Raw genomic sequence first — 25,219 nt, 5'->3', positions numbered from 1 at the left:
ACCCAAAATGTACAAGTAAACTATTAGGCATAATAAGGACCTAAATAACAGTGACTGGATATAAGCTCAAACTAGAAAAATTAATTGCATTTCAATATCTCAGCATCAAACACCTAGAAAATGAAGTAACAAAGATATCACTTATATTAACATCAAAAATATAAGGTACCCAGGAATAAATCTAGCAAAAAACATGTACTATCTTATGGAGCCAATTTTAATACTTTTCTGAAAGTCATCAAAGGACCCAAACATAATCTTATATACATGAAAAGTTGATATAAGCCAGCAGTAGCATTAGAGATCGCAGGAAGTAAGTGATTCTGAGACGATTGGTTTCCATAGAGGAAAAAACGAAATTGAGTCTTGTTTCGTACGATACAAACAAATCGATTCCATAAAGATTAAGGACTTTAATGTGAAAATTGAAACTTGAGATGTTAAGAAGAATCTTTTTTTGACCTCAAGTTGTTAGTCAATAGATACTATAAAGGAAATGAAAAGCCACTCATTTGGAAAATATACAGTCACACTCTGTTATCAACAGAGGATTTGTTCCAGAACCCCTGAAAGTACCAAAATTTGAGGATGCTCAAGTCCCTGATATAAAATGGCATAGTCACTGCATATAACCTATGTACGTCCTCTCTCATACTTGAAATCATCTCTAGATTACTTATAATACTGAATGCAATGTAAATGTTGTATAAATAATTGTTATACCATATTGTTTAGGGAATAATGACAAGAAAAAAAAGTCTGTGTATGTTCAGTGCAGACACAACCATCCTTTTTTTTTCCAGAATATTTTCAATTCACAATCGGTTGAATCTGAGGATGTAGGACCCTCAGATACAGACGGTGAACTGTGTTTGCAAAAAAAAAACCAAAAAAGAATCAGCATTCTAGAATATTCCCACTCTTACAAATCAGTAAGAAATAGGCAAACAACCCAATATAAATATAGACAAATGACATAAATATTCTCTTCACAGAAGAATACTAAATGTCCAATAAATCTATGAAAAAGACAGGAAAATACAAATAATTCAGACTATAGTGAGAAACTATTAAAACGATTAAATTATTAGAACTTTAAAAATCTGATAATACTAAGTATTTGGCAAGGGTGAGGGACAAGGGGTGCTCTTATTCAATGTTAGTGGGAACACAAATTGTCACAACACGTTGGAAAACAATTTGGCTTTAGGCTGTAAAGTTGAATATGTGCATACCCTACAATTTAAGAATTTCATTCCTAATATATACTACAGAGAAACTCTTACCCACATGGCTAAAAAGACACATACAAGAATGCTCATAACAGCATCACTCATAATAACAGAACTGTAAGAACAACTCAGGTATCCATTAACAGGAAAATGGATAATTTGTGGTATAGTCATACAACCGAATATTATATATACAGTAAAAATTATATATAGCAGTGAAAATGAATCAGTCACATGGATGCGTTTTTACAACATAATTTTGAATTTAAAACAAGCAAGTTGTGGAAGAATACAGTATAATACAATTTCAATAAAGCCCAAAGTCAAGAAAAACTAATTTTTTTGTTTCTAAAAAATATACAGTTTAAAACAAAACAAAAAGTAATTTAAAAGGCAAAGATTAGAATTTTTATTTTTCAGCTGCAGGCTCTGACTCCCAGAGCAGAATTGTGAGCTAGCTACTAGCATCCTGGGCTTGTCAAGACTGAATCAGGCCAGATCCACAGCACAGCTTTCTGCATTATCATCATTCTATGTAAGGAGCCTGTGGGAGACAGATGTACCCAGAGCTCCACGTATGAAGGTTGGTAGAGACTTGAATGAAACAGGTCTGTGCGTGAGCTCCAGAGTGGAGTGCTGACCAGAGACCAGAGGACAAAAGGCAGGGACCAAAACCCAGCCATTCCAGGGGAGAGGCTCTGCACAGTGCTATTGAGAGTTCCTGCTCCACTTTCTCTAAAGCCCCTTGAAGGCCCCTAGATCATCAGTGAGGATGAAGACTACATCAACAAAATTGGAGCGAACACTGAATTAGGACTTCTCACAGATTCTAAGGAGGTGCAAAATCACATCAAAAGAGATAGATAGTTATGAACCACACGGCAAAACAAGACCCAACTTGGAAAAAAACACATACCAATACATAATCAGAGAAGCCTTCAGCATTACCTACAAAAAAAATGGTTAAAAACAACAAAAAAAAGACATGAGTTTAAAGAATAAATAGATCATTTTTTTTCTCTACTACTATCCATTCCAAAAAATGTTATTGGCCCGGTGCGGTGGCTCATGCCTCTAATCCCAGCACTTTGGGAGGCCAAGACAGGCGGATCACGTGAGGTCAGGAGTTCAAGACCAGCCTGGCCAACATGGCGAAACCCCATCTCTACTAAAAATATACAAATTAGCCGAGCATGGTGGCATGTGCCTGTAGTCCCAGCTACATGGGAGGCTGAGGCAAAAGAATTGCTTGAACCTGGGAGGCGGAGTTTGTGGTGAGCCAAAATTGCACCACTGCACTCTAGCCTGGGCATCAGAGCAAGACTCTGTCTCAAAAAAAAAGAAAAAAAGAAAAGAAAAGAAAAAAGTTATTGACCTTTACATGCCAGTCATCGTAGGGTAAGTAGGGACTAAGATTTACCAGCCTTGGTGGTTGGAAGTAACATAGTGTGCTTTGCAATTTTGAGAGTACTCTTGGGCAAAAGTGAGTCAATATAAATGACTCTATTAATAAAAAGTCATTTTGTGTTGGGTTTTGATCATTTCACCTCAGCAAGTGGGATACTTAACATTTTGCACAGGAAAAGGCATGAGATGAGGACACAGGAGCAATTGAAGAGCCAGTTGACAGTGGACCCAGGCAGAGGGTGAGAGGAAGAAAGGGCTGGAGAACTGGGCCATTCTATTCACAGCCAGAGGCTGCTTGCCTTTTGGCTGCACCGTTGCAGCTGCATCCTGGTTCCTAGCTGGTCATAAGAGTCCCAGCCATGCCCTGAAAGGGCTTTCCATGCACCAGCAGCTGCGGGACCAGATGGAGATGTGGATAAGCAAACCATCACATAGGTACCAGGTGCTTGTGTCTTCCCAAGAAGTGCGGATGATCTACACAGCCACATGACCTTTTCATTTACATGAGGCCAAAAAAAAATTATTATTTATGAGTTTTTGTTAACTTCACTTTAAGTTACAAAATAAAGTTTAGCCATGTATAATCAAGGCAGGGGTTATACTCTAGCTGAATTCTAAAGGTGAACAGAAAATAATCCATATTGAACTATAGAACTAGACGTTGGAAGAAATGGCAAGGTAGGAGTAAAATGGTATAGTTTACTGCGTGTCTACTATGTGCCAAGCACAATGCTAAGCATTTGACATGCATCAGCTCATTTAATCCAATTTATAAGGTAGGTACTATCATCACCATCCCCATTTTCCACAGGAGGAGACTCAGGCAGAGAGATGTGAGGTTACGTGCCCAAAGTCACATGTTTGTAAGTGGCAGAGCAAGGTCTGATTGACTTCAAAGCCCATGCTTCTTTCACTTTGCTCTATTGCATTTATAGTGAGGGGCAATGCTGCCTTCATCAGGACCCACAAGAAGGAATCTGACCGGGAGGGGACAGGGAGCTGATGGAAATCGTAGAGGAGCCTCTTGGGGCGTGGTTGGAGTGGAGAGCAAGGCAAGGTTGAACTGGGCACAGTCGCCCTGAACCCAATACTTTGGGAAGGCAGATTCCCTGGAAACCTGCACTTGATTCCACACCCGAAGATCTCCCAAAGTGCTTTTGACTACTGAAGAAAGGGAGACTCTGAAAAATAGGCTGGGCGCTGTGGTTCACACCTGTAATCCCAACACTTTGGGAGGCTGAGGTGGGTGGATCATCTGAGGTCAGGAGTTCAAGACCAGCCTGGCCAACATGGTGAAACCCTATCTCTACTAAAAATACAAAAATTAGCTGGGCATGGTGGCAGGTGCTTGTAATCTCAGCTACTCAGGAGGCTGAGGCAGGAGAATTGCTTGAACCCAGGAGCAGAGGTTGCAGTGAGCTGAGATCATGCCATTGCACTCCAGCCTGGGCGACAAGAGCTTCATCCCATTTAAAAAAAAAAAAAAAAAAAAGTGTAGCCAATAAAATTAGAAGTTATTCCACTGAAAAAATAATTAAATTGAGTGATTCTGTTCAACCTGTGTTTGTCAAGCACAGTGTCAAGGGGAATCAGTGTGGCAGCACAGGGAACTCTCTAACAGGCCAGATTTTAGGACACATAAGACTGAAAAAACGACATGTAATCCCGGATAAAAGTCTAGCTAGAACCTGTGGGTATAATGCAGCGAAGAGGCTGAATCTGAAAAACAACAACAAAAAAATGCTCTGAAGACAGCAAAATAGTGTCTTGAAAACTGCTTCTTTTGGATCGAGAACAAGGAAGGATAGGCCCAGTGCGTGTGGCAGATGGTATAATGTTAGATGACGAGGAAAGGCAGAATTCTCAGCTCTCAGCTTTTCTGTTTTCTCTACCAAGGAAAAATGATCCTCAATCTAGAAACATTAAACAAATATCTAGAAGGGATTGAATCTAGATAGGTAGAAAAAATGAGAGAGCTGTAAGGCCAGGTGAAAGATGGAACATAGAACAGTGTCTTGGATGTAGCATTACTCAGTCAGAACTTGCTGAATTAAGCCCCTGCTTTTGAAATATCTTGCACATTGACCGGGCACAATTGCTCACACCTGTAATCCCAGCACTTTGAGAGGCTGAGGTGGGTGGATCGCTTGAGCCCAGGAGTTCAAGACCAGCCTGGGCAACATAGCGAAACCCCATCTCTACTAAAAACACAAAAATTAGTCGGGCATGGTGGCACATACCTGTAATCCCAGCTACTCAGGAGGCTGAGGCAGGAGAATCTCTTGAACCTGGGAGGCAGAGGTTGCAGTGAGCTGAGGTCACGCCACTGCACTCCAGCCTGGGTGACAGGGTGAGATTCAGTCTCAAAAAAACAAAACAAACAAAACAAAAGAAATAGCTTATACATATGACCTCAGTCTTTGAAAACTCATGGAGAATTTTGGAACCAAAAGGCTAGAGGTTTTGGAGCACATTTTCCATTTTTCATATGAAAAAGAAACATGAATTATGATCCTTGTCAAAATTCTAGAAACTATTATTATTATTATTATTATTATTATTATTGAGACGGAGTTTTGCTCCTGTTGCCCAGGCTGGAGTGCAATGGTGCAATCTGGGTTCACTGCAACCTCCGCCTCCCAGGTTCAAGCGATTCTCCTGTCTCAGCCTCTGAGTAGCTGGGATTACAGGCGCCTACCACTACGCCAAGCTAACTTTTGGTATTTTCAGTAGAGACGGGGTTTCACCATGTTGGCCAAGCTGGTCTTGAACTCCTGACCCCAGATGATCCGCTCACCTCGGCCTCCCAAAGTGCTGGGATTACAGGTGTGAGCCACTGCACCCAGCCTAGAAACAATTATTAAAGAAATTGTGGACCAGGTGTGGTGGCTCACGCCTGTAATCCCAGCACTTTGGGGGGCCGAGGCGGGCAGATCACAAGGCAGGAGATGGAGACCATCCTGGCTAACACGGTGAAATCCCGTCCCTACTGAAAAAAAGTACAAAAAACTTTTTTTTTTGGTACTTAGCGACTTAGGAGGCTGAGGCAGGAGAATGGTGTGAACCCGGGAGGCGGAGCTTGCAGTGAGCCGAGATTGCGCCACTGCACTCCAGCCTGGGCAACAGAGTGAGACTCCATCTCAAAAAAAAAAAAAAAAAAAAAGAAAGAAAGAAAGAAAGAAAGAAATTGTGAGTATTTAGAAAGAATTTTGAGATTACTAGGAACCACTCGTGTTTACTGAGAAGCTGTGCAAAACAAATGTCATTTCTTTTTCTGGGTGGAGTTGCAAGGTTTGTAGTGCCAATGAACATGACAGACATTGTGGAGCTTCAGTTCAGGAAATTATTTTGACCTTGGTCATTTCTCTAACAGCCTCATAGACAAGACATAGCAATGTTGTCTGGATGATACCAGTTTGGTGCATATAGAGTCGGCTTCATCCAAAGGCTGAGAAAGGTCCCTAATGATGGGCCAGATGGCTGTCTTCTATGTCCATTTGCATCTGATATTTTGCTTTCTAATATCACATAAATGTACAGGATGCCCATTTATCAATTCTGCAGAAATTTCAGAGTTAGGAGAAATGTATCAGCTAGATAAAATATTCAAAAGATGTCTCCATAATGGGCCAAATAAATAAGATGATATTTAACAAGATGCATATAAAGTCTTGAATTGGGTTATGAAAAAGATCAGTTGCACAAGTAGAAGATGAAGGTATCAGACTTAACTACCACCGTTGTGGAAAGGCCAGAGTTCATTTACCGGTAAATAAGAGTCCCAGTGAAGATGCTGCTAAAAAGACTTCTGCAATCTCTGGGCATAGGATGAAGGTGTGAGAGGGTCTCTCCATTTTGGGTTGTTTATATAGTGTTTAATTATAGACTGTCCTTAAGATATATCTTGGAAAATTAGAGGGTAAGCAGAATGGGCATCCTTCCTAGGACAAAATGACAGACGATCTGGAGGCGCTGTGAAAAGAGCAAACTTAGTGAATTGTGAGATGTGTCCTCAAATATCTAAAGGTCTGTCATGCAAAATATACAGTTACTGTTTTCCATCTTCCTCCAGGGAGAAAAACTGGAATCGGTAGCTAGCGGCCAACCCATTGAAGGCCAATAGAAAGAAGTTTTCAGGACTTAAAGTACACAGCCCTGCAGTGGGCTTCCTGAACAGGAGGGAGCTCCCTCATCCCATGGATAATTATAGAGCAGCCACCTGTCAGGGAGGAGTGGAGGGAATTCCTGCACTGGCTCATGGCTGGACCAGATGACCCCGGAGAGTTCTTCTACCATGTGTATTGTATGATTTCAACAGTGACAGTTCCCATTTATTGAGCTTATACTATGTGCCAGGACTGGGATAAGGGCTTTGTGTGCATAATCCCACTGCAGCTGCATGGCAGATAGAGAGACTGAGGCTTAGGAAGTCCATGATAATTGCTCAAGCCCGCACAATGGGAAGTAGAGGAGTGGCATTTTGATCCCAAATTTCAGTTTAAAGTGTACATTCTTAACTTCTATGTTCTATATTATCTCTGGCGTACATACTTCATTCTTTCATCCAGTAACAAATGTCTGTGAATGCCTTGTTCTTCCCCTCCTCTCTCTGGCAAACTCTGTCATCCATTTAGACTGAGCGCACCTGCTGTCTCCTCTGAGGCTTTCCCTCACTTTCTCCACACGCAATTAATTGCCTGCCTCCTGTGTTCTCACAAGAGGCATGTTGTATTCTATTTGGCTACATTGGTTTTCCCCAATGGACCATGAGCTCCCAGTTACCTAAAGAGTTGGAACCAGTGTTTACTCTCCCCTGTCCGGCACCACAAACAGTGCTTAGAAGATGTTGGCCCTCGATGTTTATAAATTTGCTTGCTCATACATTCATTCACTCAAGAAACCCAAGAAAGATTAACACCTTATTTCCCTCCCTCCTCCCTCTCTCACTTTAGTCCTTCACACATGACACTTCACACATCATTCTCCTACTCCACCTCCTTTAATGTCCCTTTGTGTTCTACAGCATGAAGTGCAAATGCCTTAGCACTACTCTCTGTGATGAGATCATCATAAAGTGCCAGGCCTCCTTGCCCACCCCTCTGTGCTCCTCAGCCCCTCCCAATCTCTGTCTCCACCATCTTCTTTCCCATTCCCTCATCTTTTCTCAAGTTGTTCCCTCATCTTGAAGAATGCCCTCTTCCACCCTCATTATTTCCTCTCAAAAGTGTTACCTGTTCTTCCACCCCAGTCCCTCAGGAAGCCCAGCCCCACACCCTGATGAGGAAAGTCCTCCCTCCCCTGTGTGCCCAGAGTGCTTTTTCTTGCTTTATTGTGATTGTTTTCTAATATTCTATTTTATTCTAGCTCTTTGAGTCCATGTGATCCAAAGAGTATCTAATGATATCCTTTTTGGTAGGCACAATGCCTTACTGTCTGCAAATTTCTCATGCAATGTAACATTATATATCACTATATCTCCAGTACCTAAGGCAATACCAACACATAGGAGGTGTCTGATAGATAGGTGTTATTAAGTGAATGAATGAAACAGAAGCCAAGCTCCGCATTCTAGCACCAGTTTGCCCATAAAGTGAATAATTCGGGATATTGCATATACAGTCCACCCTTCTGCATCTGCAAATTGAAAATATTTAGAGAAAAATTAAAATTATACAATAAAAATAATACAAATAGAAAAACCAATACAATATGGCAAATATTGACATGGTGTTTATATGATATTCCATATTATAAATAATCTAGAAATTATATAAAGTATACTACAGGATGTGTATAGGTTATATGCAAATACAGTCACCTCTTGGTATCTATGTGGGACTGGGTCCAGAACTCCTGTGCATATACTAAAATGTATGAATGCACAAGACCCTGATATAAAATGACATAGCAGTCCAGGCACGGTGGCTCACCCCTGTAATCCCAACACTTTGGGAGGCCAAGGCAAGAGGATCATCTGAGGCCAGGAGTTCAAGACCATCCTAGGCAACATGGTGAAACCCCATCTCTACTAAAAATACAAAACTTAGTTAGGTGTGGTGGTGCATGCCTGCAGTCCCAGCTACTTAGGAGGCTGAGGCAGGAGAATCACTTGAACCCGGGTGGCAGAGGTTGCAGTGAGCCAAGATCATGCCACTGCACTCCAGACTGGGCAACAGAGAGAGACTCTGTCTCAAAAAAAAAAAAAAAAAGGCATAGTATTTGCATATAACCTATGCACATCTTCCTATATTTTAAAATCATCTCTGGATTGTTCATAATACCAAACACAATGCCTACAAATTACTTCATTTGTATGGGTTCAACATAGTACTTGAAGTGCAGCAAATTTGTGTTTTTTGGAACTTGGTGAAATATTTTTTTCTGAATATTTTTGATCCACAGTTGCTTGAATCCACAGATTAGGAACCCACAGATTTGAAGAGCTGACCGACCGTACTATGTCATTATATATAAGGGACTTGAGCACTCATGGATTTTGATATCCAAGGGGGATCCTAGAACTAGTCCTCCATAAATACTGAGAGATGACTGTAAATCTTTCTGGGCTCTGGTTTCATTATCAATAAAAAGGTGGTCCGGGAGAAAAGGGAACTAATTTTTATGGATTTCTTGCTATGTGCAAGGCAATGAACTAGGCATATTATTTACCTTAAAGACTACTTTAGCAGGAGAGAGGGAGAAATATACATAGCAGTGAAGACCGTGGGTTTAGGATCAGACACAGTTAAGTTCAGGCTCTAGCTCTGCTGCTTACTGCGAACTTGGGCAAGTTTAATCTTTTAAACCTCCATTTCTTCAGCTATCAAGTAGTGATGAATAGTGTATCTACAGAAAAGTTTGTTATGAGGATGAAATTAGATGCTGCATATAAGGCACGTAGCCCATCAACTGGCATGTAATCACTACAAAATAAACAGCAGTTCATTATTATTGTATTGCCTGTGTGTCTTATTATTCCACTTTAACCAGTGAAGAAGCAGAGGTTCCAAGAAGTTAAGCAACTTGCACAAGGACACACAAAGCTTCTGTCTGCCTTGTTTTCCCCTCTGCATATGGGACCCTCCAGGATAAATCCTTCTAGGATGGCCATGAGCTTTGCCATACAGCTTGTGTTCTCCTTTCGGGGTGAAATATTCGAAAGCCACCTTTTAACATTTTAGTACCTAGATATTTAGTATCTAACATTAAATATCTAAGAAGCAGTGCCAGTTTTCTCGTGATTCTTCTGTTTAATAAAGGTCATAATCTAAGTAATAAGAATATATGGATATAACTTTACCCCCGTGAGACACAAAGCTAATAACTTTTTTGTTATTATTATTTGGCTTGTCTTTGTTCAAAAAATCAAAATACTAGTCAGCACTCCTCTGTGACCAAATGTGGCATGAGCTTCCCTGCCCCATGGAAGGAGCCACACGCCACACTCAGTAGGCATTTGATCTGGGGGAGAAAAAGAAGAAGAAAATGATGACCAGCAGCTAGGGTTGTCCTTGGTGAAGGATGTGATGCATACACATATATAAGTTTTACAAAGAATATACGAGTAGGCAGGGGGAGGGTCGTCTGTGGTGGGATGTTATCATGGTTATGTGACCATTGGAACTGGGGTAGTCATGCCCTAAGTGTCCAAGAAGACCCCCACATACACGTACCCGAGCATGCACAGGGGGGTTTTATTTGTCATATAACCTGGAGGCACCTACAGGGTGTCAGGGAGCTGCTGCCTGCAGAGCCCTTGTCACTACAAACATAACCTGCTAAAGTGGCTCAAAGCAGTTTGATCATGGGGAGAGAAATGCCAATCTAACCCATTTGCTGTTGATTTCTTAAGCAGATTCAGGCACACAGGATGAAGCACAGCTTTTGCAGGAGTGGTTTAAGCTGGTTCTGGAGAAGAATAAATTAATGCGATATGAGTCGGAGCTCCTAATCATGTAAGTAAGGCAACACAGATACCAGCGAGTCCTAAAAGCAAAGGGGCAAAGGAGGGTGGCTTACCCTCCTAGGCCGAAGTCTCGGGACTTTTTCTCCTTGTGCATACAGAATAGTGATTGAGGCAAATTGATATTTTATGTCTTGCATATCATGCTGGCATTAGTGCAAAGAATCTTTAGCTGTCTGTTCTCTCTGCAGAGTCCTGTGGCTAAAATAGGTTTTGGGTAATGGGTCAGGAGCTGAAGGTCATTTGGACAAGGCATTTTCAATCCATCCCTGTTCCCTGGGTCCATCTTAAAAGAGGGATCACACACCTGCAATGGGAAGGCTGTGTCTGGCCTCCGAGTATAAATCTTGGGAAGGACTCAGTGACATATGCCTGACCACTTCCTGTGGCTTTAAGAGAATGAAGGACTGAGATCTGTCTGGCTGTCCTCTCTGAATGCAGTTGCAGCGTCATTGGGAGACCAGTGGAGATGGATGTCACCACACTCTGAAAAAGCTGAAGGTCACTATACCTGTCATCGTTCTAGAGGGAAAAAAGTAATATTTAGTATCAATTGAAGTGCCACAAGTTGTGCTGGGTGCTTCCATTTATGCTGTCTCGTTTCATTTTTGCCCCAACCCCAGGAGGTAATTGTAAGGGCTTTTGAAGGGGTGTAATAAATAGTACCACTCTTCCCTGCCTGTTCTGAGCCAGGTGAGAAATAAGACAACCAAGTCAATAGAGGGAACGTCAAAATATTAGCTTTATTACCAACAATGGCTTAGATGATAATGGCTTGTACATGGCTAAGTATGACAGCCCAGATTGGCTTGCTACCTTTATTCATTTCCTAGGCTTCAATAACAAATTGCCACGGACTGGATGGCTTACAACAGAAATTTATTCTCTCACTGTCTGGAAGCCAGAAGTTCAAAATCAAGGTGTTGGGGGAGCCATGTTTCCTGCAGAAACACAAGGAAGGACCTGTCCTTGTCCTTTCCACTTTTCCTGGCTCCAGGCTTTCCTGAGTTTGTGGCTGCATCACTCTAGTCTCTGCCTCTGTCTTCACACAGCCTTGCCTGTGTGTCTGGGTCTTCTCTTCTGCTCTTATAAAGACACTTGGGTCATTGGGTTTAGGACCCACTGAGATAATCCAGAATGTTCTTATCTTAAGGTCCTTAACTTAATTGCATCTGCAAAGACCCTTTACAAATAAGGTCACATTCAGTTTCCATGGGTAGGACGTGGACATATCTTTTAGGGGGTCACCATTCAACCCACTACACTAACCAACCCCAGAATTAGACATATACCTACCTAATCACAAAAGGTAGTAGACTCACCTGCTCCTTAGGGGCAAGGCTGTTATCCTAGACCAGTGGGGTTCAGCCAGGGGCAATAACCTCAGAGTATATTTGGCAATGTCTGAAGACATTTTTGTTGTCACATCTAGGGGCAGGGGTGCTACTGATATCCAGTGAGCAGAGGCCAAGGATGCTACTAAACATCCTACAAAGTACAAGACAGTCCCTTCCTCTCACCAAAAAATAATTATTTGGCCTAAAATGTCAAAAGTGTCAAGGTTGAGAAACCTTGCCCTAGAACTATGGCAAGGCTTATTGAGAACACATGTTTGCTGAAGACTGGCTGAGCCTGGGAGAGAAAGAGAGGAGTGAGTTGAGCTCACATAGTCTATTTTTCCCAAATTTACCTCCCCTGGGGTGAGAGTGAGGAAGGATAGGGTTGGGAGAGGTGGCCCGGAGTTACATTCATTGAGTTCCATTGACATGGAAGGTAATGCCAGGAATTGGGAAGAAGGGAGGTCATCTCTAGTGATGATTTGTTTTATTATAACTTTTTTTTTTTTTTTTTTTTTTTTTTTTTGAGACAGAGTCTCGCTCTGTCGCCCTGGCTGGAGTGCAGTGGCGTGATCTTGGCTCACTGCAGCCTCCACCTCCTGGGTTCAAGTGATTCTTCTGCCTCAGCCTCCCAAGTAGCTGGGACTACAGGTGCACACCACACCCAGCTAATTTTTGTATTTTTAGTAGAGACAGGGTTTCCCCATGTTCGTGACCAGGTTGGTCTTGAACTCCTGACCTCAAGTGATCCACCCACCTCAGCCTCCCAAAGTGCTGGAATTACAGGCCTGAGCCACCATGCCCAGCCTTATTACAGCTTTTTAAGTTGATGCATATACTGAGATTCAGGGCAACTAAGTAATTTGTCCACTCTACCTGACTACAAAGCCCTTTTTATGTAGCTACTGTGTCTGCATTGAGGCCAGGTATGAATGATAAATTACGAAAATGTAAAAATTATTTTAAAAGTGTAAAAACTTTATCAAGCACATTCTGTGCACCAGGAACTATGCTGGGTTCTGTGGAAATAAAGATGGATAAGGTCGTAGACTCTATCTTCTAGGATCTTGTAGTTTTAAGGGAAACACATAGGCACATGCATAGCACAGTAGTGATAAGAAAACTCAGAAGAGCTCCATGGCGATAGAAGGGTCTGCCTGAGAGTCAGGGAGGCACGGCTGTTGCCTGTGTCCCATAACTGCAGCTTCCCTGGTCAATGCGCTGTAGGAAGGACTTTCCTCTCCAAAGGAGGGTGAATAGGAAAGCTTTGGCATGTGAACTAGACAAAGGCTAGTAGGAGCTCTGCTAAAGCATGGGTTTTAGTTTTGAGAAAGCCCTGAATGAGCATGGAGAAATGTCTTATTGGTATCTTGATTCAAGGCTTTTGGGAACTGGATGCCAAGACACTTCGAAGAACAAGAGGTCTATTGGGGAAAACGCCTATGAAGGGAGAGGGAGCAGGAGGAAGTGAGAAGTCTTCAGACTTCACTGCCGTTCTGATGCCTGTAAAAGGAGAGTGGAGAGGGAGAAGAATTGGGCAGGAGGAGCCCCAGATGCAGCGCAGCTCTGAGAAAGTCTTGGCCAGGCCAATGGGAACATCAGTGCAAAGACTGCCCATCGAGAAATTCCATACAGGCAGGAATGGGGCAACTGCAACACCTCCTCTGTGCCCAGTCTGCATGACATGGAAGTGGATTTTGCAGCAGCAGTGAGCTCATTATGCTTCTCTCAGAAAGTTCTCTTAAAGGAAGGTCTGACCAGTCCATCTCCATTGGCTACCACAGTGGGCCACAAGAAGTTCAGGGTTGATAACAAGAAGCAGGGACCTTGGGCCATGTAGTAGCAGATGTAGTAAAAATAACGCCAGTAACCGGGTATAACAAAGTGACCCCAGCACCCATAGGGGCGATGCGTAATACACATGCAGATGGCAGATGGAGGCTGGAAGAGGAGGCCCCACCAGGTCAAACCCAGGAACCTAGTCTCGGCCCTCACCGTCTTCAAGTCTCTGTTGCAGTGAACACCTTTGACCTTTCTCTTTTCTCTCAAAACATCCCTTGCTTGTCTCTGTGATGGTGCACTTCTTGTTTTGTTCTTCCAACCTTTGGATGGCTTCTTCCCTGGCTACCTTTTTTGTTTGGTTTCTAAATGTAGGTATTTCCAGGCTTCTGTCTTCAAACTGTTTCTCTATAGCCTTCCTTTTAGGGATCACACAACTTCAACTCTCACCTCTGACCACTGCCACATCTGTATGTGGTCCTCCTTTTCCTGAGAACTCCAGAGTGGCATTTGGGAGCCTCCACATTACCACATGGGCTAGCCTGTAGGGAGCTCACACACCCACGGTGATATCAATGGGACATCCCCTGGCATGGAAAACTTAAGTTCCATCTAGCCTTCACTGAGGACTCACCTCATTTCTTGACTTTGCTGCTCCTCTCAGTGGAAATGCTGAGCCCCCAGCACTCAAGCCTGACCACCCCAAAGCATCACTGACTCTTTCCACCTCTCCTACAGCCAGCTGGAGAGTTGCCTGAGTTTTAAGGCCCCACCCCACCCATACAAAATGTCTCACTTTTGTTTCCTCTATTTTGTTTTCTCATGTACCACAATCAGAGACTTGGGCATCATTGGAGTTCATGCTCTAAGTCAAGTTACTCCTAAAAGAGAGAAAAGCTTTTGATTGGCATTGCTTCTCCCGGGCCTATGCTAGTCATTTCTTCACTATTCTCCTCACCCCCACCGCATCCCTAAAGGGTGGTCTGGATGGCCTTCCGAAGCCTACTGAGAGCACATTGCAGCCTTCAGCTGCTCCCCCTGGTCTCTTGAGTTCAGTGTATCTCAGCAATCTTTCCAGGTACCTTCAGAGATCCCAGCAGCAGCAGAACCTTCAGTTTAAAGACAGGCTAAGGCTGGGCGCAGTGGCTCATGCCTGTAATCCCAGCACTTTGGGAGGCCGAGGAGGGCAGGTCACCTGAGGTCAGGAGTTCGAGACCAGCCTGGCCAACAGGGTGAAACCCTGTCTCTACTAAAAAGACAAAAATTAGCCCAGTGGCAGATGCCTGTAATCCCAGCTACTCAGGAGGCTGAGGCAGGAAAATCACTTGAACCTGGGAGGTGGAGGTTGCAGTGAGCCAATACCGTGCCATTGCACTCCAGCCTGGGTGACAAGAGCAAACTCTGCCTCAAAAAAAAAAAAAAAAAAAAAATTAGCCAGGAGTGGTGGTACATGCCTGTAATCCCAGCTACTTGGGAGGCTGAGGCAGAAGAATCACTTGAACCCGGGAGGCGAAGGTTGCACTGAGCTGGTGCCACTGCACTCCAGCCCAGACCACAGAGTAAGACTCGGTCTCAAAAAAATAATTACAATAAAAAATAAAGATAGGCTAAAACTCCAGTTTTAATAAGGAAAAAAGAATGCTGTAGCTACTCTCAATGAGCTTATTCATCAATGTTTCCTCACAAATCTATAGTATTTATAAAGTTTGAACATTTTCGCACCCAGGGCCCAGGAACTAGAATTAGAAGATCATCAAAGCAGACTGGAGCAGAAACTGAGAGAGAAAATGCTCAAGGAGGGTGAGTATGCTGATGTCTTGGGCCCTTGTTCAGAACTTTCCCCCAGAAAGGCTCTTGAGCAGAGTGTGCCACAAATCCCAGAGTGGGGCGCTCTTCCTGCCTGCCAGCCTGCAAGTCAGAGGAAAGTGCAAAGCCAGCCTGCCTCCCACCAGCAGCACCACAAGCCCCATTTAGCCTCATTCACTTGGGCTGTGAGGGCAGTGCTTTCCCCCATCCCATGTGGCAGTAGGAACGAAGTCCTATGTTCACTTATTCATTCACGTATCCACCCATTCATTTAACACACATTTACTGGGAACTGTGGTCCTGGTTTATGATGAAGAGCAAGCCCTGCCCTCTAGGAGTTTGTGGTCTCACTGGGGAGACTAACACCCCCAGTCCTGTAATGCTAGTTCAGTGAGATGAAGGCCACATCAGAAGGGCTTTGGGATCCCAGAGAAAGGCGGACCTAGTGCTGCCAGGCACTAGAGCTGGTAAAGGAAACATTCCCTCCCAGCGTGGGCAGGGCCAGGGCATCACACATGAGAAAATGATTCCACCAGGAAGGAAGGAAAGTAGAGATAAACTCAACTGACACAATATACTGCTGTATGCATTTATTAGTTCCCGCCAGAAAGGCATATTCACTCTGTTTTGCGCCTGTGTGTTTGCAGTGCCAGATCCATGCATGACCTTCCTATATTCAGACCTAGATCTAAAAGAACAACTTAAAGAATGTCTGTACCTCAGGGATCTAATACTGCATCTACCTTATGAGGTTGCCCAGTATAGGGCAAGTACTGAGCAAATATTAGGCATTGTTATTACTGATTTGTATTTAGGTATTTTTGTACCCAATTTACAAATTAGAAAACTGAGTCTCAAAGAATTTAAATCACATGCTCAAGGTGAATGGTAGGGCTAAGATTTAGGAACAGATCACAGATCAGGGTCTCCTGTTCTTTCCCATATGGCAGTAATTTGCAGACTGTTTCTTTATGGCAACAGAATTCTAACAAAATCCTTATGCAGCAGCACTGTACAGACTAAAGTGGTATAAATCATTTTTTATATGTCAGAGGGGCTCAGATGGGTCCATCTACAACAAGCCTAAACTGAGAGAGGATTTTTTTTTTTATTTTTCTGTGCTGTTTATTAAATGAATAGTAATCCTCGAATATACCTAACTTAATAAACCATAGGTTCTAACTGATATCTGATTTATATATCAGATTTGAAATGTTTAATTTGTTCTGTTTCAGGAATATTTGCCACCCTTTGATTCTTTTTAAAAAAATTCTTACTAAGGAGTGAAGGTCATAGGTTTTTCTCAACCCTCTCAGATGTATCCAAAAAATGTAGTTTCTTTATTCTGTCTGTACCTGAGCTCATCTTCTGCCTACGCATCCTCCCACTGATTAGCAAGGAAAGAAAATAGGAACTCTTTATCCCTCCATGGTAAACTTAATCTGATGCAATAACTTAAACAGTCTTTGTAGGAGATGCTTGGTCTCTTTGGGATGAAAATGTGCAGTCTTGAAGATGCCACCCCTCCCTTCTGCGCCTCTCCCCAGGGTGACTGGCAGGTAATGGGAAGAGGCAGGTCTGTGTGACCTTGTGGTGGCATTAGGACTCTGTGTGGGGTGCTCTGCTTATTGAGTCCCCTCATGGCATCCCCCATCATTGGGCTGCAACTCTCTCTGGTGGCATCTGCAGCTGAAGTGTGTGCTGGTCTCATCCGTAGCCTGCCTACTCTCTCAGGGTGCCTGAGAGCCTGCGGGCATTCCTGGCTCACCCAGCCTCACCTCAGCACATCCTCCATTCAGCACGGCTAGACAGTCTCTCCTGTGGGGTCACTTTGCCCCACGGGGGAACCCTGTGACAGGTCCGCTAGCCAGCTGTCTCTGGTAACAGTGGGGCAAGTAGACCCTTCTAGGCTCTACCCATGCCACATACAGCACACCAAGATCTGGGGGGCCACACTCAGACCCTTCTTCTCTGCCCAGACATGAAGTATTGTCCTATGTTTATACATAGGGGTGCACTTTAAGCTGGCTTCTTTCCAGAATTCCGAACAAGGACAGGGCAAGAGTCCTTTGCCCATCCACCAATGAGATATGACATTTCCTGTCCCCTTTGGGGCTTCCAAGGCCCAGAATGGAGAGATCGAGCATAGGGCTCTAACCCTCTGTCCCTCCTGCCTCTCTTGTTTCTTCTTAAAACTTGAGGTGCAATGGGGTGGTGTTTCTTTGTCTCCCTTTCATCAGACCTACCTGCTTCCTGGCCCAGACCTCAGAGCTAAACCTGATGAGGGACAGTGGTACCCTCTCTACTCTGGGATGAGGCTCCCCACCCAGTCCTCCGTGTGTTAGACACAGGGGCTCTAGGAATTTAGAAGGTCTTCTCCCAAGGCAATTGTCTGCTTGACAAGACTTAAATCTGGCTTCAGAATCCTGTTTTCTGTGTCCAGAGCTCATTACTACTTGTTTCCTACTCTCTCCTTTCATTTTCTAACAATCCTATCTCCCCCGGGCAACTGAATGCCTCAGGCCAATTATCGAGAAGGTCAGGTACTCAAGAAGACAAAGGGAAAAGCAAAGTCAGTGTGAAAACACCTTTCTGTCAGACAGTGGTAGCCTCACTTTGCTTCCCTGTGGTCCCTACACAAAAGGCTAGTTTGTCATTAACTACACATGAAAAAGATTCTGGCCATGCCCTGTGGCTCACGCCTGTAATCCCAGCACTTTGGGAGGCTTAGGTGGGCTGATCACAAGGTCAGGAGTTTGAGACCACCCTGGCCAACATGGTGAAACTCCGTCTCTACTAAAAACACAAAAAAATTGGCCAGGCGTGGTGGGAGGCACCTGTAATCCCAGTTACTCAGGAGGCTGAGGCAGGAGAATCACGTGAACCCGGGAGGCAGAGGTTGCAGTGAGCCGAGATCATGCCACTGCACTCCAGCCTGGGCAACAGAGTGAGACTCCATCTCAAAAAAAAGAAAAAAGGAAAAAAGATTCTGGTCATTGAAACGGTAGCCACTGGTGCAGGTGGTTTACTTAGAAACTTCTCACAGATTTCTTTGCTGTGGCTCAGATATGTTTATGGAAACCGCCTTTTTTGTTGTTTTGTTAGCTTCTGTTTGGGGCAGAGGGAAGGTTGGGGGACTTGATAGGGTTTGGCTGGTATTAAATTCCTTTTCTTACAAAGGGGTTTTCCCTGTCGCTTTGTACATATCTTCAAGATGAAAACTGAGTGAACTGCTTCACCACACCCACCTTTCTCATCTCTCCCTTTAAGGGCAGTTCCTTGGTGTTAAATTCATTTCCTTGTTTTCTGCATTAAAATTAAAGGCAGAACAAGTCCATAACAATCGAGAATGTCCATGCCAAGAACTCTCCTGGGGCCCAATCTTCTCTGAGCCCAATGGTTTTCTTTTTTTTCTTTAGAGAGCCAGAAAGATGAGAAGGATCTAAATGAAGAGCAAGAAATATTCACTGAGCTGATGCAAGTGATTGAGCAAAGGGACAAACTCGTCGATTCCTTAGAGGAACAACGCATCAGAGAAAAAGCCGAGGACCAGCACTTTGAAAGCTTCGTATTCTCCAGAGGCTGTCAGCTGAGCAGGACTTGAGGAGGCCCGTAGTCCCTCTCCCTGGCTGCGCGTTGGGACCGGATCAGGCCAAGTGCACCGCACACCCTCATGGGTCTTTCTGCAGGATTTATCATCGCTGGAACTTAAGTTATACCTTACTGCATTTTTAAAAATTAAAATTCTCTTGCATGCATGGCAGCTTCCCAAGGTCCTTCCAGAGATTATAATGAAGAAAACCCAAAGACTCTTTGGCAATTGGCAGTCATCTTCAGCCAGGCTCTCAGACTGGAGGTGTTGTTGGCAGATGACCAGCATTGTTTTCCCTAGGAAGTGACACAAAGACTTGACTTTCCTACTGCTTTTATCATTTTCCTTCCCAATTCATTGAGTTACATACTTTAAGATTTTGAGAAGCTGCCTTTTCATTAATATATCCATATTTGCCTTTTTTGTATGGATGACCAGTTTCCAAATGTCAGAAAGAAGCAGCCGCAGTTTAAAGATTAGGTTAATATTTAAATTGTGTTTCCAGAGAAAGAGGAGAAACCTTGAGATTACTGATTACATAAAGCAAATAACTCATATAGCAGGTGTTAATTCAATCCAGGGTGAATTTAATTTACCAGGTGCATTTATAAGCCTTAATATAATATACATAAGCAATGAGAGCTTAATAGAACATTTGAGCCTTAATTTTATTTTAAGAAGAAAAGAAAAAAGGAAATAAAACTTTAACTTTATGCCAGTGGGATTGTTAGTGTTCACCAAACACTGCTGGCTTAGAAAAGCTTTTCTTCCCCGTGCTATGCTTTTTATGGACCCTGGAAAATAATGAAAAGCATTTTCAGAAAATGAATGATTTTAAAGTACTTTTTAAATAAGTGTTGATCATGGCAAAAAAAAAAAAAAAGGGGGAACTTCTTTTATTTGTTGATAAAATATTGGTGAGGTTGGTGCTGCTACTGAAACTGAACACACTAGGGTACAAGAGAAGGAATGCTTCTTGCTGGTGGTCTTCTTAGACTCAAAGAGAGAAGTATCTCTCCCTCTCCCCAGGAACTCTACAGAGCAAGGACAAAACCACTTCTGACTTAGAGGGAGGGCTGAATGCAGTGACCCTATTTACCAAATCCCAAACTGGGTCACGGATTTTTTTAATGACATTTCAATTTGAAAAGACAGCTGGAAGATGGAGTTTGTGTGCTGACATGTTGGAATTCCTGGGGCATTATGAGGGTTCCCGTGGGGGCCAAAGAAGAGAAGATTTAATATGGTGATGTGTTGTCATAAAACATTTGATTGTTTTTGCTCAGTGGGATTCTTTGAAGATTTAGTCTATTATCGATAAGAGAAACACTAAAGAACTCTTGGTTGTGTATTTGGCCGCTCTCATTTTGGCAAGTGTTTAAATGTGTCATTAGACAAAAGGTGCTCTGCAACAGTTGGCTCTGACTGGAGACCAAATTTCTCTCAGATCAATCCATGAACCACTTCTGTCAGAGACGCTTTCTGCACACACCAATCTGGCCAGCTGACAAGCCAGAAATTAGATGTATAACTGGATTTCCTCTGAGTCAGCCAATGCTTTGGGTTACATTTAAGCACAACTTTTCTATGTTATAGCAAGTTCCAAAGATTGCAGTTCTTTTTCCTTTTCTTTCCTTCCTTCCTTCCTTTTTTTTTTTTTTTTTTAAATAAGAATCAGGTCTTCCAGTGCCTGAATTCTATTATTAGGCAATATGAGGAGGCACCTACCTACCTACCTACCTATGAAAACTGTACCACTTCTGGATATTTATCTATTTTTATTTATTTGAGTATTGGTGAGAATTGATAATATCATTTCCTCATAATTCAGGTTTTCAGGTGTTATAATTTGGAGAAGACCTATTAACACTAAGAAATTGGTACATAAGCTATTTAATATACAAATAACCCAGATGTTTGGGGCAGTGAGTTGTATAGTATTAAAGATTTCAGCTATCAGGCATTTAGAGGTAAGATTATGGATGCACAGGAATATCAACTCATTATAAGAAAAAGATTTATAACTTCAGTTTTCATTCTAGAATGTGCAGCAATATTCAGGCCCCAGTCTTTTCTGTCAGTTGCATAAAGGTGCATCCTTTGATGCCTGCATACATTTAACAGATGATGTTCAAGTTTGTCATGTTTGAGTTGTTATTGTGCAAAAGAATTAATTGCCACCTATTTTCATTTGTTATATTTCCATCCCAAAGAATGAGTCTCCCAAGAGGGCCAAGAGAGAAGGTGATTTGGCCCCTAGTATTCTGTTAATAGATGAGAGAAGCAATTTGTTCACTTTCTTTCACAGGCTGTGCTCTGTGGTTTATGGCTCAGTTTTATCTGGCTAAGTTAAAACATAAACTTCATCCTTAACAGTTTTCTACATACACTGGTCTTTCTGTTTTACTAGTACATAAAAACCATTTCAACATTTCCAATGGACACAAATATTGTGTTTGTTGAACTATCTAAAATGATTCCATTCCTTATTTACAAGAGAGAACGTTCTAAGACTCTCAAAATGTAAAATACTGTACATTTTGAAGACAGTTTCTTTGTATGCAATATGAGTAGGATTATGATGAAAACACAGAGTCTGCAGTGCCCCATAAAAGGGCACTAGTGAATGTGATCAAGGCCAAACTATATAGGACTCCGAATGGGACAGAAAGCCTAGCCTCAGGTCATATTTCACAGTCAGTCTCACACAGCTTCTAAGTTAAATCAAAATGTTTATGATAGTTATAAGATCAGAATTGTACCTAAGTTGGGCCAAGAGGACATTTCTTAAGCTTGCTGTCCCAAACCATTGATTTATTGGTCTGTTTATTTAACATCCTCTGAATGCCCATGGGGTTCTGCAGCCCTGTGCCAGATGCTGAGATACAGAAAGAATATTAGTCCTTAACTCCACCTCCAAATAAATACAAAGATCAAGAAATAGGTACCATTCCCAAATACAAAGATGAAAAGCTATTTTTATTATAAGCATCATTCTATTCTACTCACGTTTATCTCAAGCATAAAGAATATCCCCCACTATCACAGGCCTTCTTGGGCAATAAAAATAAGTTTGTATTTCTAAAACTGTGAAAAATAATCTCAGGTTGTACTGTTCATTTAAACCTTGACTTTGGCAGTGTTAGGCTGTTTGGAGTCAATCAATGCCAAGATGCACCATGTTAATTGCAACTGAGAAAGGAAGTGGCAGGTGTTTCCAACCCTGATGAGCTGCAATGAAATTGATGTTTTCTGCATTCTGGAGGCAAATGACAATTCAGCTGTGCCTCTCTTCCCAGGAAGCAGATTTACAGGCTTTTCCTTCCAAACTGAAAATGGCAGCATGCCCCACCCAGGTGGTTGATCAGAGAACTACCTCAGCAGGGCAGAGGTGGCAGGGGGCAGCCGGGGCCGCCACATGAACAGAGAGCGGCAGTCATTGGATGTGGTGAGCTCAAATGTAGGAGTTTATTGTAATAAGAAAGTTCACATACAGGGGAAAAGTGTACGATTTCATCTACTGTTTATCTTCTAACCTCACTGCTGAGTAGCTTGTAAAAGATTAATTTGCTCCAACAATTGGGAACTATTCATGTGGATGGAAATGTGTTATTTGTGCACTGCTATAGATACTGAAATGAACCGAAAATAAATGGTTTTGTGTCTCAGGAATCAAAACATTTTCATGTGGGCTTGGTCTGGCACCTCTGAGGGCAGCATCCATTTCATTTATTTCTTCTCAGTGAAAGAGCCTGGGCAAGGCTTTGATTTTGTGTGGGAGTCTGTTAATTAACCTGGGAGATTTTATTACCACGGGGCATCTGGAAGGACTTACCTAACCAGCAAATTGGATTTGAATGGGAGGAGGAGCGAAGAAGCCTCACCTCAGGTGTATTCCTTCAACAAAGAAAGCTGTTTTCAAGGCTGGGGAAGGGGAGGGATGAGGCTTATGGTAGCCCCAGCCCCTCCCTTTCTCTCACCTTTCTCTCACCTGGTTTTTTATTTAATTCACTCAACAGGAACGCTTCCTTCTGCGCAGAACTAGCCCCTTCCTTCAAGTCACACTCTTTTAGTTTGTTCTTATTACCTCTTTTTTTAACCCCAGCACATGCATATTCTTAAACTATGAGTGCAGGTTACACCAGAATTGCCACATCACAGTAATCAACCCATGAGTCCCAGGAGCTCCCATCATTCCACACGAAAGTGCCCCGTTTGTTTGAAAGCTTTTGTCTGCTGATCAAATATTTGAAAGGATTTATTTTTCCATTGAGCATCAACAACAAATATACATAACTGCAGATGAGAGCTCCTGTTTTACCAGCACTAATGTGGGGAGTGAAGAGCTGCAAGCAACAGCCACCTCTGATGGCACTTTGCAAGTTTTTCCTTGGGGTTCAGCTAACATCCTCATGCTCACAGAGCTGCAGACTCTCAGCCATTGCTGCAACTCACCATCTCTGAGCCTTCAGGGTACACTTTGTAATTTCATGCTCACTCCCTCTCCCAGTTCACTTAGAAATAAAAGAAAGCAAAACCAAACATCACAGCACCCTTCCCCCAGCCCCTCTGCCCCTGATAATGGTAACAGCTACTGCGAACTCAGCTCTTCTCACCTACCAGGTGAACTAGGCCAGGAAACTCACTCCCCAGAAGTCTGTCACCTCTCTGATTTCGTCTGACTCACTAGAGTGCTCGTGGAATCTCTTTGGGGATCATCTCTTTGGACTGCCCTCTGCTGACCAGATGTCCAGCCCCTTGCACAGCTCTTTGGCCAATACTCCTTCAAGTATACCCTTTAGTGTTTCCAGCAGACAACATCTGGCCTTGGTGATTTGGTTCCATTTCATTGTTAGATATAATACTTCTAACCTTCCTCCCTAAGAGGAAACATCCAACGTATGAATAGCTATAATATCTCCCCCCAAGAAAGATGGAAGCAGGGTCTCTCACTCCTCCAGATCACACTGGCCTAGGAAAGAATTGGGGAGAGGAAAATCAAGACCATGGGTATAATCTCAGTGGCCTGGGACATGGACCACACACCAGTATAATCACTGGGGCCCCAGGTATTCCCCCTTGCCTGGCTGAGTCTGCAGTGGCTCACACCTACTGCTTTCTGCCCTTAAAAGCATTGCTGTGCTCTTGTTTACCTGTGTGTTATTCATTCCTCTGTTAGATTACCTAAGGAGGAACTACTGATTTTAGGCCTTCACTTCTGCAGCTGGCCCTCAGCTATCATGCTGAGGTGAGAAAATCTCTCCACCACTGTCTGTAGTTCATTATTACCCATGAAGGGTAGGTGAGCAGGTCATCTGTCTCAAAGAACTTTGGACTCATTCCCCCATGGCTGAATCAGAGGCGATTTGAGTGGCATCATCCTATGTGGTCCTCAAAAACAGCCCTGCCCTCAGTCTACCATGTTACCAACTAAGGCTGAGGTTGTCCAACTTCCTCCTGTCCTGTGACTTCCCTGCCCACCAAGAGAATTCCTATTCTCCCACTCCATCCCTGCCACCTGGACAGCCTTCAGACAGTTCTACCTGGACAGTTCTACCAGACAGGTAGAACTCCTGGAGGACATGCTCACCGGCAGGCTGACCTTCAAAGGCCACCACTAATATTCCAGAGTTCCCAAGGGGGACATGCAATGAGGCTTGTCCCTTAAGACCCCCACTCCACAGGCATTTCATTTCTCATGCATTCCTTTCATCCTAAGAGCACATCTTGCTTGCAGTGATCAAAGAGATCCCCAAGAGGCTCTGGCTGGCTTCTCTCTTCCCCCTCTTGCTTTGCTGCAGTCAAATAACTCTGATTATTGGTTGGGATCCAGAGCTTTTGTAAAACCCTCATCTTGATCTGCAGGGGATGCCATTTTGTCCCTTAGATGGTATGTGTTCCATGTCCCAGGCCACTGAGATGACACCAAGTTCTTGATTTTCCTGTCCCCAGTCCTTTCTGAGGTCAGTGTGATCTGGAAGAGCGAGTGTCTCCTAGGGCTGCTGTCACAAAGTACAGCAGGTTTAAAACAGCAGAAATTTATTATCTCCCAGTCCTGGAGGCTAGAAATTCAAAGTTAAGGTGTCTGCTGAGCCATGTTCCC

The 25,219-nt window shown here is 43.1% G+C and overlaps 1 protein-coding gene across 19 annotated transcripts in view; it reads left to right on the top strand.

Annotated features, from left to right (window-relative positions):
• Positions 1 to 22,788, top strand: part of MICAL2 (microtubule associated monooxygenase, calponin and LIM domain containing 2) — a 261,462-nt gene extending 238,674 nt beyond the window's left edge. For 14 of the 19 annotated variants that reach the window (XM_054524644.2, XM_054524638.2, XM_054524637.2 and 11 more), the window contains 3 exons: positions 10,492 to 10,594; positions 15,445 to 15,518; positions 18,944 to 22,788. In XM_054524644.2, the coding sequence (XP_054380619.1) occupies positions 10,492 to 10,594; positions 15,445 to 15,518; positions 18,944 to 19,128 (362 nt within the window). In that variant the 3' untranslated portion in view covers positions 19,129 to 22,788. The remainder of the gene's footprint in view (positions 1 to 10,491; positions 10,595 to 15,444; positions 15,519 to 18,943) is intronic. The other 5 variants (XM_063711252.1, XM_054524647.2, XM_054524645.2 and 2 more) reach the window with 1 other exon arrangement.
• Positions 22,789 to 25,219: the final 2,431 nt, after the last annotated feature.

The sequence above is a fragment of the Pongo abelii genome, chromosome 9 (assembly GCF_028885655.2).
Source record: "Pongo abelii isolate AG06213 chromosome 9, NHGRI_mPonAbe1-v2.0_pri, whole genome shotgun sequence".
NCBI classification, from domain to species: domain Eukaryota; kingdom Metazoa; phylum Chordata; class Mammalia; order Primates; family Hominidae; genus Pongo; species Pongo abelii.
The sequence above is the reverse complement of the archived record's forward strand: the minus strand, read 5'-3'. Positions and strand labels throughout refer to the sequence as shown.